Raw genomic sequence first — 17403 nt, 5'->3', positions numbered from 1 at the left:
TGCCATCATCACGGCAGGTCCCCGCTGATGGACACCATACGTTATTCTCGCTGGCAAGGACCATCACAGGTGAGGTCACTAAGGCAAGTGAGCCCGGACGATTCTCTCCCAGGCTCACTAATAATATTTAAATCCATATTAACATGGATTTAAACATTGAGATCAGGCTGCTCTCGCTGGAGATCCTGGCCCAGTAAGATCGCAGTAGGTGAGAAATTGGGCGAGAACCTGATTTTTCGCCTCTTGTGCGATGTCATTGGCTTGCCTGTCATCAACCAGCAGGACGAGAATGTAGATCGCCCCCTAGGCGTCGAGTTCAGGTGGAAATGACAAGCTGGTAGTTTGATTAAATTGACCAATGGCTGAGCCCAGAGGATACAGACCTACCTTACCTTGAGCTCATTTTCCTCCCACACCTTCCCATCACTCACTCCTCCAAAACATAGTCCAGTTCCACCCTGCTTCACCCCCTCCCCCAGTGCCATCAAGACCATAATCCATGGTGTTATCTTGTGTGAGCTTAGTTTCTGTAAAGCACTTCTTGCTCCTACTTCCAGCTCCACTTGGATAAGCTACAAGCTGTCTGGCCTGTTGTGCTATTGTTCTCACCTTGTATTGTGACATGTACACCCATCACACCAGCCCTTATTGTGACCCCTGCACCCCAGAGACTTGGCCTTCGATTTCCTCATGCTCACCTTCACATCTCACACTGGCCTTGGTGTTTCCTGCGATCTCTTGTGGCTCCGTGCACTTGCATGTACCCTCTAACCTTTCAACATTGAGCTGCTCACCACCTGAGGCTATTCATTAGGATCACTGCCTCATGAAGTCTCATGAAGCCTTTAACTGCACTTTGGCAACTATGTCTCTACTTATTTCAGCCTCCTGTTTAGTGTCAATTTGTCATTATTTCCATTCTGCAGGACAAGTTCTTCATTCTAGCTGCAAGAACACAAACGAAAATTAAGGGATGTCGCTGCTCCTTTTAAAGTCAGAAGAAACGTAGGGAGTTTTGCAGTGCATGGTTGTGCATTGTTGTATTGTTTCAACTTTTCATAAATTCAATGTAAAAGAAATATTTGTGTACTTGGTTTGAAAGGATAAATTTTACTGGATAGGTTTTATTAACGTTGTGAAATGGTTATTTGAACTGGCTTCATATAGTTTTTCAAAGCATGGGCCACCTGTTAAATCCAGTTCCCCATCATTGTATTTAGTACAGGTAAATATATCTCCAGTTGAAGTAAACTCATTCTGGCCATTCCTGTTTCTTTCTGATGTTTTTGAAATGTGTTGCATTCCATATGTTTCAACAGAACCGGTTTTGTGAGTGAATGAAGTATATATTGTTGGGTTGCTGCGTTCTTCAGCAGGTGGTTCACACTGTCCTGTTTCACTTCCAGTGGCCAAGCTCCAGCAGCGCCTTGCCGAGTTGGAAAAGGCCAAGGATGATTTTGTGCGCACCAAACAGCAGTTGGAATTTGAGTTTAATCAGAAGAGGGCAAAATTCAAGGAGCTGTACCTCGCAAAAGAAGGTTAGAAGTTGCTTTTATTTTAGCAAGTAGTTTGCATGTTCACCCTGGTGAATTAACCGGGGATCATGAATACCTCGAGCAGAAAATTCGAATGGCAGTGAATTGGTGTCAATAAAGCATATAGGCAGTACTATTTGACACTTGTAAACATGCTTTCGACAACTGTGAAGAGTTAGCAAAATACCTTGTCAACCTAAAGGGTGTTGAATTTTTAAAAAGTTGTTTCCTGGTTTGCATATTAGTCTTTTAAATAGTTGATGCGTTACAGATTAAAAACCAGTTGGTGGTAGTTGACTTTTCCCTTCACCGTTTAGTACTGATTTGCATTTAGGTCGCTCCATTTTTATTTTTTAAGTGTTCTTCAGTTTCTTTTGGCTCTCTTGTCTTTTCCTGTTAATTTGTCTGTAATATAATTAAGTTCAATTTCTCTAGATGTGACCAGGCCCCTGTTGATGGTGAGCTCAATTGTTTCATCATAACCCTTTTTGCTTTTGTAAATAAATAAACATCAGCCTGTTTGAATATAAAATGAAATCAGCTCAGTACGTGGAAGTATTCTCAAATTTGCAGATAATACAAAACTAGGAACTGTGAATAGGGTTAAAGGACAAAGACAGGTTGGTGGAATGAGTGGCAGATGACATTTAATACAGAAAAGTGTCATTTTGTTACGAAGAATGTGGCAAGACAAATAAAATAATGGCTAAAAGGGGGTACAAGAGCAAAGGGGCCTGGAAAACTCTAACATTTGTTAAACATGATTTCCCTTTCATAATTCTATGTTGATTCTGTCCAATTAGGTTATTTTCTAAGTGTTCAGTTATCACATACTTTATTATAGATTCTAGCATTTTCCCTATTACTGATATCAGGCTGAAGTTTTCCATTGTTCGTTCTCTCCCTTCCCCTCCTTTCTTACATGATGGCGTTACATTTTCTATGCTCTGTTATCGTTGGATGTGGATCTTTGATGAGGTTGTTGTTGGTCAGGATTGATAGAGACTGCTGGAAACAAGGGTGTTGGCAAATTTTACCTTTTATGTTCAGTACAAGGCTGAATATGAGGCTTCATATAGGACTTTGTATCTGCATATTCTGCCATGTGATGTTACATCAATCATGATGTAGCCTGTTTATCTACATATTTAACATTAACCTTTTACACTACATCCTCATCTGCAGGAAGCATTCCAAAGTCTGTAAAATTTTGGAAGATGACCACCAATGCACCCACTATCCCTACATCTGCCACTTCAATACTCTGGGATGTAGATAATCAGATCTAGGGGATTTATCAACTTATAGTCCCATTTTTACGAATACTAATTGCTTTCAGTTCCTCATTCCCGCTAGTTCTTTACATCTCTAATATTCTTGGGAGGTTTTTAGTATTTTCTTTGTGAAGACAGACACATTTAACGCAGGCAAGTGTGAGATATTGCACTTTGGAAGGACAAACCAAAGTAGAACGTACAGGGTAAATGGTAGGACTCTGAAGAGTGCAGTTGAACAGAGGGATCTGGGAATACAGGTACAGAATTCCCTAAAAGTGACGTCACAGGTGGATAGGGTCGTAAAGAGTGCCTTTGGTACATTGGCCTTTATAAATCGGAATATCGAGTATAAAAGTTGGAGTGTTATGGTAAGGTTATATAAGGCATTGGTGAGGCCGAATTTGGAGTATTGTGTACAGTTTTGGTCACCTAGTTACAGGAAGGATGTAAATAAGGTTGAAAGAGTGCAGAGAAGGTTCACAAGGATGTTGCCGGGACTTGAGAAGCTGAGTAACAGAGAGAAATTGAATAGGTTGGGACTTTATTCCCTGGAGCGTAGAAGAATGAGGGGAGATTTGATAGAGGTGTATAAGATTTTGATGGGTATAGATAGAGTGAATGCAAGCAGGCTTTTTCCACTGAGGCTAGGGGAGAAAAAAACCAGAGGGCACGGGTTAAGGGTGAAAGGAGAAAAGTTTAAAGGGAATATTAGGGGGGGCTTCTTCACGCAGAGAGTGGTGGGAGTGTGGAATGAGCTGCCGGATAAAGTGGTAAATGCGGGGTTTTACATTTAAGAAAAACTTGGATGGTTTCATGGATGAGAGGGATGTGGAGGGATATGGTCCAAGTGCAGGTCAGTGGGACTAGGCAAAAAATGGTTTGGCACAGACAAGAAGGGCCAAAAGGCCTGTTTCTGAGCTGTAATTTTCTATGGTTCTAAAGTATTTGTTTAGTTTCTTTGCCATTTCCTTGTTCCCCTTTAGAAATTCTCCTGTCTCTGTCTGTAACTGGCCCACATTTGACTTTGCTAATCTTTTCCTTTTTACACGCCTATAGAAGTTTCAATGTTTCTTGCCAGCAGTCTCCTCCTCTTTTCTTTATTTTCTGTTCTAGAATGTCGTCTTGTATACATTGCATGAATTCATCCACAGAAATAGTGCTAATTTGGTGTCCCCAATCTATATTGAAGTCCCCCAAGATTGCTGTATTACCCTTGTTACATGTGCCTCTAATTGCCTGATTTATCAGTGCCCTACATGACCACTACTGTTTGATGGCTTATAAATAACTCCTATCGGTGTTTGCTGCCCCTTGCTGTTCCTTAGCTTCACCCAAAATGATTCTACATATTGATCTTCAATTGGCCATGCTAAATTCTCCCTCAGTATAGCCAAAAAGGCGCTGGAGTACGGCGATTCGGGGATTTTCACAGTAACTTCGTTGCAGTGTTAATGTAAACCTACTTGTGACTAATAAATAAACTTTAATTGATGATCCCTCTTGGCCTCCTCCTGAGATCCTTAGCATCAGTCTTCAGCCAATTTGATTCACTCTGTGTGATGTCAAGAAACAGCTGAAGGCATTGAATACTGCACAGGCTATTGGCTCTGACGATGTTCCAGCAATAGTACTGAAGTATTGTGCTCCAGAACCGGCCTTGCACTTAGTCAAGCTGTTCCAGTACAGCTATAATGCATCTAACTGACAATGTGGAAAATTGCCCTCCTGTCCGCAAAAAGCGGAGAAAATTCAAACCAGCCAATTCACTCCATCAGTCTATTTCAATCATTTGTAAAGTGATGGAAAGTGTCATTGATAGTGCTATTAGGTGACACTTTACATAACATTAACCTGCTCACCGATGCCTGGTTTGGGTTCTACCAAAGCACTTGGCTGCTGACCTCATTGCAGCCTTGGCCAGAGCATGGACAGAAGAGTTGGACTCCAGAGGTGAGGGGAGAGTGGCTGACCTTGATATCAAAGCAGAATGTGACTTTAAGGAGCCCTAGCAAAACTGAAGTCAGTTAGAATTGGAGGGAGAAATGCTCCATTTATTGGCATCTTAAAAAAAAAGGGAGCTGGTTGTGGTTGTTGGAAGCCAATCATCTTGATCCAATAACATTGCTACAGAAGTTCCTCAGGCTCAATGACCTTCAGCTGCTTCACAAATGACCGTCCTTCCATCATAGAGCTTGATGTAGGGAACTGCACAGATGATTGCACAATGTTCAGTAGTTGATGATGAAGTAGTCCATTCTTAAATGCAGCAAGACCTGGGAAACATTCAGGCTGAGGCTGAGTAGTAGTAACATTCACATAACACTAGTGACAGTAAATGACCATCTTCAACAAGAGACGTGTCCTGCATCTTGTTGATGGCAACTGAGTCAATTGTGGCTTTTTAACCCATGAAAATCAAGAATGAAAATTGATCTTTGTTTTTAGAGGAACTGAAGCGGCAAAATGTTGCATTACAGTCAGCAGAAGGTGATGTTACTCGGCTGCAAGTCCAGCTCATGGAAGCAAATGCTAACATGGAGAATATAAAAGCAGTAGCTACGGTTTCTGAGACCACCAAACAAGAGGCAGTCGATGTTGTGAAGAAGCAGTGGCAAGAAGAAGTTGCTTCAATGCAGGCTATAATGAAAGGTAATGAACATGCTTATTTTCCTTCTGAACCTGCTTAATGAGGCAAGATTCTGTGTGGTCACCTCCCATGTTTGTGTCAGTTTTGACTCTGAATATTAGTAGGAAAGGAAAACCCTGTATTTATTTAGTTGCTTCCCTGTCCTCAAAGTTCTGACTGTTTCACAGCCCATGGATCAGGGTTGAAGTGCAGTTTCTATCTTCCTTTTTAAAAAAATTCATTTATGGGACATAGGTGTGACTGATTGGCCAGCGTTTATTGCCCATCCCTAATTGCCTCTGGAGGCCAGTTGAGAGTCAACCACATTGCTGTGGCTCTGGAGTCACATGTAGGCCAGACCGAGTAAGGACGGCAGATTTCCTTCCCTGAAGGACATTAGTGAACCAGATGGGTTTTTCTGACAATCAACAATGGTTTCATGGTCATCAGTAAATTCTTAATTCCAGATATGTTTTATTGAATTCAACTTGCACCATCTGCCATGGTGGGATTTGAACCTGGGTCCCAGAACATTAGCTCAGTTTCTGGATTAATAGTCTAGTGATAATACCACCAGGCCATCGCCTCCCCTGTCTTCATTCTCTGCGACCAACAGTGTCACAATCTCCACCACAGCTAGGGCAAGGAGATAGGCCCAGAATCTACCCCTACCGGAATAGGGATCGAACAGAGATCATGCTGGCATAAGTCTGAACCACACTGGCCGTCCAGCTAACTGAGTCAATTGTGGCACAGGATTTTTAACATCCCCCTGAACAAGCTGAAAGGATCTCAGCAGTCAGAGTGTGAGAAATGCTCTTGTGACAAAGGACCAATTAGGAAACACTGTATAAATCAATTTAATGTACATGATTGAGCAGAATCCTGTTATCATGGCAAGAGTTGACTACTTCAAAATCTCCTTGTATAAATTATGCAAGCTATGCTTTGTTATATATAGGCTCTCCACTTTACAAGTCGCTGATATGACCAGTGCTCAAATTTATGACAGATTTTTTCATTGTTTTTCATGGACAAGTTAGGCCGAAGGGCATTTTTCTATGCTGTAAACCTCTATGACTCTAAGAGCCAAAAAAAGCTTAACTTCTATCCCCCTATCTTAGCAGCTATGTTGCCTGACCAGCTAAGGCTCACACAGTGCTCAATGAATGAAATATTATTGACCTGATTGTCTTTTTTAAAGTTTATTTATTAATCACAAGTAAGGCTTCCATTAACACTACAATGAAGTTATTGTGAAATTCCCCTAATCGCCACACTCCGGTGCCTGTTCGGATCACTGCTCGTCTTTCAAAATGTGGGAGGAAACCGGAGAACCCGGAGGAAACCCACGGAGACATGAGAAGAACGTGCAAACTCCACACACACAGTGACCCAAGCCGGGAATCGAACCTGGGTCCCAGGCACTGTGAAGTAGCAGTGCTAACCACTGTGCTACCATGCCACCCGTGTCTTGGAGACAGTGAGATATCTCCATTATCTCAAACGATGAGAGAAACATGATTCTGTTAAATCCTTTGTCTGGCCTCACTGCTAATGAACTTGCTTGACATTCCCAGAAGGCTGCCATGATGTTGATAACTCTTTCGGTCTTGATTTTAATTTTATAGCGACACTATATTTAACCTGGAAACTTTTCTAGACCAAAGAGGCTATTTGCTTTATGCACTCCTTTGGTCATCCTGCTCTACTCTTGGTCACCGTTTCATACATCAGGGCCCAGTGGTTAGCACTGCTGCTGGGATCCGGGTTCAATTCTGGCCTCGGCTGACTGTGTGGAGTTTGCACGTTCTCCCCGTTTCTGCATGGGTTTCCTCCAGGTGCTCTGGTTTCCTCTCTCAGTCCAAAGTTAGGTGGATTGGTCATGCTAAATTGCCCTTTATTGTCAGGGGGATTAACGGTAAATATGTGGGGGTTACGGGATAGGGCCTGGGAGGGATTGTGGTTAGTGCAGACTCGAGGTGCCAAATGGCCTCCTCCTGCACTGTAGGGACTCTGTGATTCTATGAACCCGTGTCTCTCTCTTTCTGCCGATAACCTATATACAAAGTTTGAGTGTTTTTTGTCCAGTGTCAGTGATTGTGGGCTGTGTAATTGTCCCATTGGATTAAATATTTAAATCTTCCACCTTTGGGTTATATCCCTGAAACCATTTAATTCTCTTTCTTGGTATTGCTTGTTCAAAAAAAAAGAAAGCTAATTAATTTTGTAAGAGGTGCCTTTTGAGCTGTTTTTAAAATTCTGCTGCAGAGACGGTGAGAGAGTATGAGATTCAGTTCCATCAGCGGCTGGAGCAGGAACGCACACAATGGGGGCAGTACAAGGAAGCAGTGGAACGTGAGTTGGTTGACCTAAGGAGGCAGCTGTCTGAGAGGCAAGAGGAGGACACCTTAGAAAATGATATGAAGAAAGTGAGTATACTCAACTGTGAATCATGAAACGATTGAAAAGTGTTTTGGTTGTCGGTGATATTCAAGATAAATGTTGAGTGTGAAATAATAACTGGAGTTCACTCTTGGTCATACAGGAAAATTTATGATGCGTTAGGAACTTGGTTTCAATTAACCCTACTTCCAGATCATTTGGGCAGTGGGGTGGGAGCTTTTATTGGAGGTGATATGATATGCAGTTTGGAGTCCTGAACATTTGCTTATTAAATATCAAAGTAGAGGCATTTGTGATTATGTATATTTATTTCACCCAACAGGCTCAGGAAGATGCTGAGAAGTTGCGGTCAGTGGTAGTGCCCATGGAACAGGAGATAGCCGCTCTCAAAGAGAAGCTGTTAACAGCTGAGGGAAAGGTCAAAGAACTGGAAGCCTCAAAGGTGAGTCCTAAAAGACTGCAATCAAAATATTTTGATTTGCCCATGTAAGAGGAACTATTCTTCAAACTTATTCACCCTTTGTGATGTACTGTGGATGTCAGTGGCACTGTATATAGTGAAATTTGGAGTAAGGATTATTCATTGGAGAGGATGCAGAGAAGATTTCCTAGATTGAGACCAGGGATGAATGACTTCAGTTATGTGAAGAAACTGGAGTTGTTCTCTTTAGAATAGAGAAGATTAAGGTGAGATTTAATAGAGACAACAAAGAATTGAGGCATTTTGGTAGAGTATAAAGAGAAACAGTTTCTTCTTTCTTCATTCATTTATGGGATGTGGGTGTCCCTAGTTAGGCCAGCTTTTATTGTCCATCTGTAGTTGCCCTTGAGAAGGTGGTGATGAACTGCCTTCTTGAGCCACTGCAGTCCCTGAGGTGTAGGTATATCCACAGTGCTATTAGGGAGGGAATTCCGTGATCTTGACCCAGTGACAGTGATGAAATGGTGATTATATTTCCAAGTCAGGATAATGAGTGGCTTGGAGGGGAACCTCCAGGTGGCAGTGTTCCCAGGTATCTGCTGTCCTTGTCCTTCTAGATGGTAGTGGTCGTAGTTTGGAAGGTGATGTCTAAGGAATCTTGGTGAGTTTCTGCAGTGTCTCTTGTAGATGGTGCACACTGCTGCTGCTGTTCATTGATGGTGGAGGAAGTGAATATTTGTAGACAGGAAGGTCAGTAATTAGAGGACACACATAAAACTGCGCTGTTTGGAAAGAACAGAAGAGTGGCAGGAATTGGATACCTCTTTCACAGAGCCAGTAGAGGCACAATGGGCTGAATGGCCTCCTGTACTGTAGTATTATTCTATGATGTGGAGTTTTTGTTGCACACAACGTTCATTGTTTCTCATTTTGCTTATCCATTTTTCTCCTCACGCGCTCAAAGCCCTTTGTAAATGGGTCTTTGGTCGTGAGTTAAAAAAAAAGCAGACTATTTTTGGAAAGATGAGAAACTTGTAAATGTTGCTGTTCAAGAAGTCTTGGGTGTGCTGGTACAAGGAATGCAGCACATTAGCATGCAGATGCACCAAGCCATTGGGAAGGCAAACTGCTTTATTCTTCTACTCCAATCCCCTTTATTGCAAGAGGATTGGAGTACAAGAATGAAGAAGTTTTGCTACAGTTGTACAGGGTTTTGGTGAGACTGCATCTGGATTGTGTGCAGTTTAGGCCTCCACAACTAAGAAAGCATATGTTTGCCTTGGAGATGGTACAGCGAAGATTTACTAAATTGGTCCCTGGGATGAGCAGGTTATCCTATGATGAGAGGCTGAGTAAATTGGGTTTATATACTCCAGAGTTTAGAGCCACTTTCACTGAAACATACAGAGTTATGAAGGGGTTGTGATAGGGTGAATGCTGAGAGATTGTTTCTATTGTTTAGAGAATCTAAAACACTGGGGGCACAGTCTCGGGGTAAGGGGTCGATCATTTAGGACTGAGATGAAGAGAAATTTCTTCACTCAATGGTTGTGAATTTTTGGAATTCTCAACACCAGAGAAGTGTGGACGCTCCATTGTTGAATATATTTAAAGCTGTGATTGATGGATCTTTGGTCTCGGGGAATTAAGGGATTTGGGGAGCGTGCAGGAGAGTAGAGTTGAAACCTGAGATCAGCCATGACCATATTGAATGATGGAGCAGGCTCGACGGGACATGAAATCTACTCCTGTTCCTATTTGTTGTGTTCTATGAGTGCTCATGAAATTTGTTAGGTTACCTGAATTAAATGTTACCGGAAAAGAAGGCTTTAATACTTATCCAAACTTGGAACTCACTGTTACCTTTCCCAAATATACAATCACATTTTGAATGGATGGAAAGCATAGAGTGCTGCAGGCTGGGCGTCTATAATAGTGAAATTTATTTCACCAACTAAACTGGAAAGTATCACAATAATAAAAAAGCAACAAAGGAGTATCCAAATGGATATTTGCAGTGTCTAGAAAGAGACTGAAATGGTTAATGTGCCCAGCAGGTTAAAGAGCTGAACCATTACCTTGAGACTGAGAAATCGTGCAGGACTGACTTGGAAATGTATGTTGCCGTTCTCAACACTCAGAAAAGTGTGCTGCAGGAAGATGCAGAGAAACTGCGCAAAGAACTGCATGAAGGTAATCAAAAGATGGGAGCTAATAATTTAAAAAGCTGTTATTGTTCGACTGAAAATGTATCCTTGGGATTAGAGTGCAGTTAAGTAGAATCACTGCAGCCTTCAGGAAGAAGAGAAATATGAGAAAGCACTTTCCAATTCTAAAGAATTCACTTGCACATAGCTGTCGTTTTATTTTTCAGCTTCTATATTATTTAGAAAATGGGCCATAAATTACTGGCTTCCAGCATTGGATTTTGGGGGAGGGGGGTACCCCGAAGATGTGCTGGGGAATCCCTCTCGGTGGATCCCGCGTGAGGGTTTACCTGGCAATTATCCAGAAAGGCTAGCTTACCCTGGGCAATTGCGCTGGCTTGGAAACTATTAGATTTGAATTACTAACTTCAGATGGTTCTGCCAGTTTTACACTCGTAGTTAACCTGAAAGAGTTGGAAGGTAAAAGAAGCACTTATACCGTTGGAGAAATTATTTTAAAGACCCAAACGGAGCCCGACCCCCACCCGGGTAAAGTCCCCAAACAAGCATGCCACCTGCTCCCTGGCACCCCCCAACCCCCACACCCACCCAATGTCCGAGTGCCCACCCCTATATTCCATTAATTAATGTAGAAATTTACCTTCACACTTCCAATGGAACCTTTAAACACTCCTGCTTTACGGCAGCTAATGCTGGAAAAAGAGAGGGTCTGTCCTCACTTGCTGAACTCCTTTTGCACTTGGCCACTGAAGCCATCGACGCACTTTGCTTCCTCCATCTTACCTGGCATGGGTCAGGAAGGTCGGGCAAGACAGGCGCTTTTCATGAGCACAAGTAGGTCGCTCCGGAGCGGCAATCTGCTGCTGATTGTTAGGACAATGAAGACAAAAAGAAAACAATGAAGAAGTTAGGACCATTTTTTCTTTCTCTCCTACTTCATCTCTATCTCACCCTGCTCCTATTTATTTATTAATTCAGTCTTTACAGTGCTTCAGACACCCCATTAATACTCAAGGATATAGGCAAGGAATTAAGTACCATCACTAGAGAAGTAGTATTAGACAAACTAATGGGGCTAAAGGCCTCTAGCCCTGATGGCTTGCATCCTAGGATCCTAAAAGAAGTTTTGGGTCAATGTCTGTGTGGAATTTGCACATTCTCCTCGTGTCTGCGTGGGTTTCCTCCGGGTGCTCCGGTTTCCTCCCACAGTCCAAAGATGTGCGGGTTAGGTTGATTGGCCGTGCTAAAATTGCCCCTTAGTGTACTGAGATGTGTAGGTTCGAGGGATTAGTGGGTTAACATGTAGGGGTATGGGGGTAGGGCCTGGGTGGGATTGTGGTCGGTGCAGACTCGATGGGCCAAATGGCCTCTCTCTGCACTGTAGGGTTTCTATGAAGTAGCTACAGAAATAGTGGATTAGTGTAATTTTCCAGAAATCCTTGGATTCTGCAGAAGTACCGGAGGATTGGAAAACTGCCAATGTAACACTCCTATTCAAAAAGGGATTTCCGATTAGCCTAACATCTTTTGTTGGAAATGGAATCCATTATTAAAGAAGTCATAGAGTCAGAGGTTTACAGCATGGAAACAGGTCCTTCGGCCCAAGCTAGTCCCAATTGCCCGCATTTGGCCATGTCCCTCTATACTCATCTTACCCATGTAACTGTCTAAACGCTTTTAAAAAGACAAAATTGTACCCGCCTCTACCACTACTTTTGGCAGCTTGTTCCAGACACTCACCACCCTCTGAAAAATATTGCCCCTCTGGACCCTTTTGTATCTCTCCCCTTTCACCTTAAACCTCTGCCCTCTAGTTTTAGGCTCCCCTACCTTTGGGAAAAGATATTGACTATCTAGCTGATCTATGCCTCATTATTTTACAGACCTCAATAAGATCACCCCTCAACCTCCTACACTCCAGGGAGAAAAATCCCAATCTATCCAGCCTCTCCTTATAACTCAAACCATTAAGCCCTGGTAGCATCCTCTTCGGCGCTCTTTCTAGTTTAATAATATCCTTTCTATAATAGGGTGACCAGAACTGTACACAGTATTCCAAGTGTGGCTGTACCAATGTCTTGTACAACTTCAACAAGGTGTCCCAACTCCTGTATTCAATGTTCTGACCAATGAAACCAAGCATGTTGAATGCCGCCTTCACCACTCTGTCCACTTGTAACTCCACTTTAAAGGAATTATGAACCTGTACCCCTAGATTTCTTTGTTCTATAACTCTCCCCAACACCCTACCATTAACTGAGTAAGTCCTGCCCTGGTTCAATCTACCAAAATGCATCACCTCATATTTATCTAAATTAAACTCTATCTGCCATTCGTCAGCCCACTGGCCCAATCGATCAAGATCCCGTTGCAATCCGAAATAACCACCTTCACCGTCCACTATGCCATCAATCTTGGTGTCATCTGCAAAGTTACTAACCATGCCTCCTAAATTCCCATCCAAATCATTAATATAAATGACAAATAACAACCGATCCCTGAGACACACTGCTGGTCACAGGTCTCCAGTTTGAAAAACAACCCTCTACAACCATCCTCTGGCTTCTGCCATCAAGCCAATATTGTATCCATTTAGCTACCTCACCCTGGATCCCGTGAGATTTAACCTTATGCAACAAACTACCATGCGGTACCTTGTCAAAAGCCTTGCTAAAGTCCATGTAGACACCATCAACTGCGCTGCCCTCATCTACCTTCTTGGTTACCCCTTCAAAAAACTCAATCAAGTTTGTGAGACATGATTTTCCACTCTCAAAACCATGCTGACTGTCCCTAATCAGTCCTTGCGTCTCTAAATACCTGTAGATCCTGTCTCTCAAAATACCTTCCAGCAACTTACCCACCACAAATGTGAGGCTCACCGGCCTGTAGTTGATACTCAAGTGATAGCAGCACATTTGGAAAATCATAATCTAATCAAGCTAGTAATCATGGAAGGGAAATTGTGTCTGCCTGATTTATTAGAGATTTTCGAGGAAGTCTCAACCAGAGTGGATGGAGGGGAACCAGTTAATGTGTGATATTTGGACTTCCAGAAGGCGTTCAACATTCTCACAAAAGGTTAAGTCATACGACAAGAGCCCATGGTGTTGGATGTAGTATATTGGCATGGATAGAGATTTGGCTAATGGGCAGGAAACGGGGAATGGTGATAAGGGGTTCATTTTCGGGTTTGCGATCTGTTACCTACTGGAGTTTCACAGGGATTAGTGTTGGGACCGTGACTGTTTACAATATGTATTAATGACTTGGAGGAAGGAAGCAAATGTACTGTAGTCAAATTTACAGATGACACAAAAATAGTTGGAAAGGCAAGTTAGTTGCAAGAGGGATACAAACGGTTTACAGAGAGATATTGCTAGGTTAAGTATGTGTGCAAAAGTTAGCAAATGGACTATAATGTGGGAAAATGTGAAGTTCGTTTTAGAAGGGAGAACAAAAGAACAGTATTATTTAAATAGAGAAAAACTGCAGGAAGCTGCAACAAAGGCTTGACATATACAGGTGCAGCAGGTAATCAGGAAGGCTTATGGAATATCAGCTCTCATTTCAAGTATAAGAGTAGGGAAGTCTTGCTACAACTGCACAAGATACTGGTGAGACCACATCTGGAGTACTGTGGGCAGTTTTGGTCCTCTTATTTAAGGAAAGATATTATTTCATTGAAGGCAGTTCAGAGAAGGTTCATTAGGATGATCCCCAGTATGTCTTAAAGTTTAAGTTTAAAGTCTATTTAGTAATGTCACAAGTAGGCTTACATTAACACCGCAATGAAGTTACTGTGAAACTCCCCTAGTCGCCACACTCTGGCGCCAGTGCACTGAGGGAGAATTTAGCATGGCCAAACCAGTATGTCTTTCGGACTGTGGGAGGAAACCCGCGCAGACACGGGGAGAACATGCAGACTCAGGAAAGGTTAAACAGGTTGGGACTTTACTCATTGGAATTTAGAAGAATGAGACGTGATCTCATTGAAATATATAGTATTCTTAATGCTGAGAGGATGTTTCCCCTCATGGGAGAGTCTAGGACCAAGACATTGTCTCAGAATAAAGGGGTGCTGATTTAAGGCTGAGATGAGGTGGAATTTCTCTTCTGAGGATTGAGTCTTTGGAACTCCTTGTCGCGGAGAACTGTGGGGGCAGGGTCTTCGATTTTGATCAGTGAGAGATTTGAGGGTTGCGGGGAATGGGCAGGAAAGTAGATGTACAGACTGTTGTTAGCACTGGTTCCTCATAGCGTCAGGGACTCGGGTTCAATTCTGGCCTTGGGTGACTGGTGTGGAGTGGGCACGCTCTCCCCATGCCTGCGTGTTCCAGTTTCCTCCCACACTCCAAAAATGTGCGGGTTAGATTGATTGGTCATGCTAAATTGCCCCCTGGTGTCAGGGGATTAGCAAGGGAAATATGTGGGGTTATGGGGATAGGGCCTGGGTGGAATTGTTGTTGGTGCAGGCTCGATGGGTGGAATGGCCTCCTTCTGCATTGTAGGGACTCTGAATATTTCTCACCTATATGCTGACCCTTATCGACATTATCCAAAGCATGTCAGGTTCAGTATGTAAGCTTGCAATACCCACCACTTTCTACTTCTGCACTGCTTTAAGCTGTCACATTGTTTGTACTACATTAATTTCTAGATGGGCAGAAATTCCCTCCAATCAAAGCCATCATCTTCAGTTCTCACCACAATGTCCATTCCCTAGCCATGGACTCCATCCTTTCTCTGGAAAGTTTCTGAGATTGATCAAGACTGTTCACTAACTTGGTGTCTATTTAGCCCAAGATGACTCATATCTGTTCCATCACAAAGACCGCCTAATTCCACTTCTGTAACATTGCTCCGACTGCCCCACCTTGCCTTTGTTCCCTCTAGAGTAATTCACTATTCTCTGATGACATTCCCTCCAATTTTCTTTTGTGCTGCTGTGCAAATGCAATAACTTAAAGGGACCAACTCATATCTGGCCTGCATGAGAACTTCTGAGCTCCCTTAGAAGGGAACTTTGCTCTCTGGCTGGTTTTCCACCTTCCACACTCCATAAATTTGAGATCATCTGAAACTCTGCTGCCCTATTTTCTGTCCTGTAGCCTTGCTCACCCATTACCACTGTGCTTCTTGACCTACATTTAGCTCCCAGTCTGGCAATGTTTCAATTAAAAAATTTTCATCCCTGTTTTCAGATCTCTCCATGGCATTGTCCCTCCCTATCGCTGTAACCTACTCCAGGCCTATAACTGTCTGAAATCTCAGCATTCTTCCAGTTCTGGACACTTGAAGCACTGCCAGTCGTGCTTTCAGTTACCTAGGCCCTGAACTCTAGGCCTTCCTTCAACCTCTCCACTTCTTTTTCATCCTTTGAGATGTTCTTCGATCTTATCACCTTTGACCAAGTATTTGGTCACATGTCCTAACTTTATCCTGTACAGCTTGAGATCAAATTTTGTTTGCTAACACTCTTGTGAAGCATCATGGGATTTTCTACCCTATTAAAGGCTCTCTATTAATGCCTAAAGTTGTTGTTGTAAATGTGTGGCCTGGTTCACATGACATTTGATTTGGTTTTGAAAGCTGTAGTTCACGGTTTGGTTTGTTTCAATGTGTCCTTCAGTGTGTCATCTTTTGGAGCAAGAGAGACAGCAGCACAACCAGCTGAAACACACATGGCAGCGAGCCAATGACCAGTTCCTCGAATCCCAGCGGCTCCTCATGAGGGATATGCAGCGCATGGAGAACGTTCTCACTTCAGAGCAGCTTCGACAGGTTGAAGAGCTGAAAAAGAAGGAGCAAGTACGAAAGACTTCAAATTTGTGATTTTAATGTTTGGCGGCATGGTGGCACAATGGTTAGCACTGCTGCTTCACAGCGCCAAGGACCCGGGTTCAATTCCCGGCTTGGGCCTGTCGGGTGTTTGCACGTTATCCCCGTGTCTGCGTGGGTTTCCTCCGGATGCTCCGGTTTCCTCCCACAGTCCAAAAATATGCAGGTTTGGTGAATTGGCCATGCTAAATTCCCCCTCAGTGTACCCAAACAGGCACCGGAGTGTGGCAACTGGGGGACTTTCACAGTAATTTAATTGCTTTGTGAATGTAAGTCTACTTGTGACTAATAAATAAACTTGAGAAGGAATGAAAGAAACAAGAGCCTGAGTGTATGTTAGGAAATTCAGCTTCTCAAAACGTTTTGACTATCCTGCTGTTTTCCTGCTTTCTCAATCTTTGAAAGCAAGGAGTAGAAATTCTCGTAAGAGTTTGCAGAAAGTGCAACACCATTTCAATGGCCTCCATGAAGGGCCTGGCAATATCCTTTAAGCAAGTTGCGCCCTTGATTAAAACCAAGTACCCTGGTGTAGTCATTTAAGCTTGCTAGTAGAGAATTAGCTTGATGATGGTGTTCATTGCTTTCAGTTGAGTGAATCATAGATCTTAGAATCATAGAATCCTACAGTGCAAAAGTGGGTCATTCAGCCCATCGAGTCTGCATCAACCACAATCCCACCCAGGTCCTATCCCCACACGCCATGCATTTACCCTAGCTAGTCCCCCTGACACTAAGGGGCAAGTTAGCATGGCCAATCCACCTAAACAGCATGTCTTTCGGACTGTGGAAGTGTTAAGCTAAAGGCAAAATACTGTGGATGCTGGAATCTAAAACAAAAACAGAAAATGCTGGAGAAACTGAGCAGGTCTGACAGCAACTGTGGAGAGAGATTAGAGCCAATGTTTCTAGTCTGAATGACCTTCTGTTGTTTTTGTTTCAGTTGAGTGGTTGTGTTGGTGAAGGTGGAAAGCAGGAATTTCCATCTCATGAGTTGTTTACCTTGTTGGAATATACTTTTGCTGCAATTTTGTACCTGTGTTCACCACGAGCACAAACGGTGACATGGGCACAAAATCTAGTGAGTTGGAAAATGAGAAAATTGCCAACAAGGTCTTGTTTACCGATTCTC

The 17403-nt window shown here is 42.9% G+C and overlaps 1 protein-coding gene across 1 annotated transcript in view; it reads left to right on the top strand.

Moving 5' to 3' along the window:
- The window catches only part of rabep1 (rabaptin, RAB GTPase binding effector protein 1), a 122841-nt gene that overhangs the window by 47617 nt on the left and 57821 nt on the right, over nt 1-17403 (top strand). Inside the window, exons 2-7 of the mRNA XM_078226029.1 lie at nt 1407-1538; nt 5258-5461; nt 7710-7870; nt 8167-8286; nt 10323-10458; nt 16066-16244. Coding sequence (XP_078082155.1) covers nt 1407-1538; nt 5258-5461; nt 7710-7870; nt 8167-8286; nt 10323-10458; nt 16066-16244 — 932 coding nt within the window. The remainder of the gene's footprint in view (nt 1-1406; nt 1539-5257; nt 5462-7709; nt 7871-8166; nt 8287-10322; nt 10459-16065; nt 16245-17403) is intronic.

This window comes from Mustelus asterias, chromosome 12, assembly GCF_964213995.1.
Source record: "Mustelus asterias chromosome 12, sMusAst1.hap1.1, whole genome shotgun sequence".
Lineage (NCBI taxonomy): Eukaryota > Metazoa > Chordata > Chondrichthyes > Carcharhiniformes > Triakidae > Mustelus > Mustelus asterias.
The sequence above is the reverse complement of the archived record's forward strand: the minus strand, read 5'-3'. Positions and strand labels throughout refer to the sequence as shown.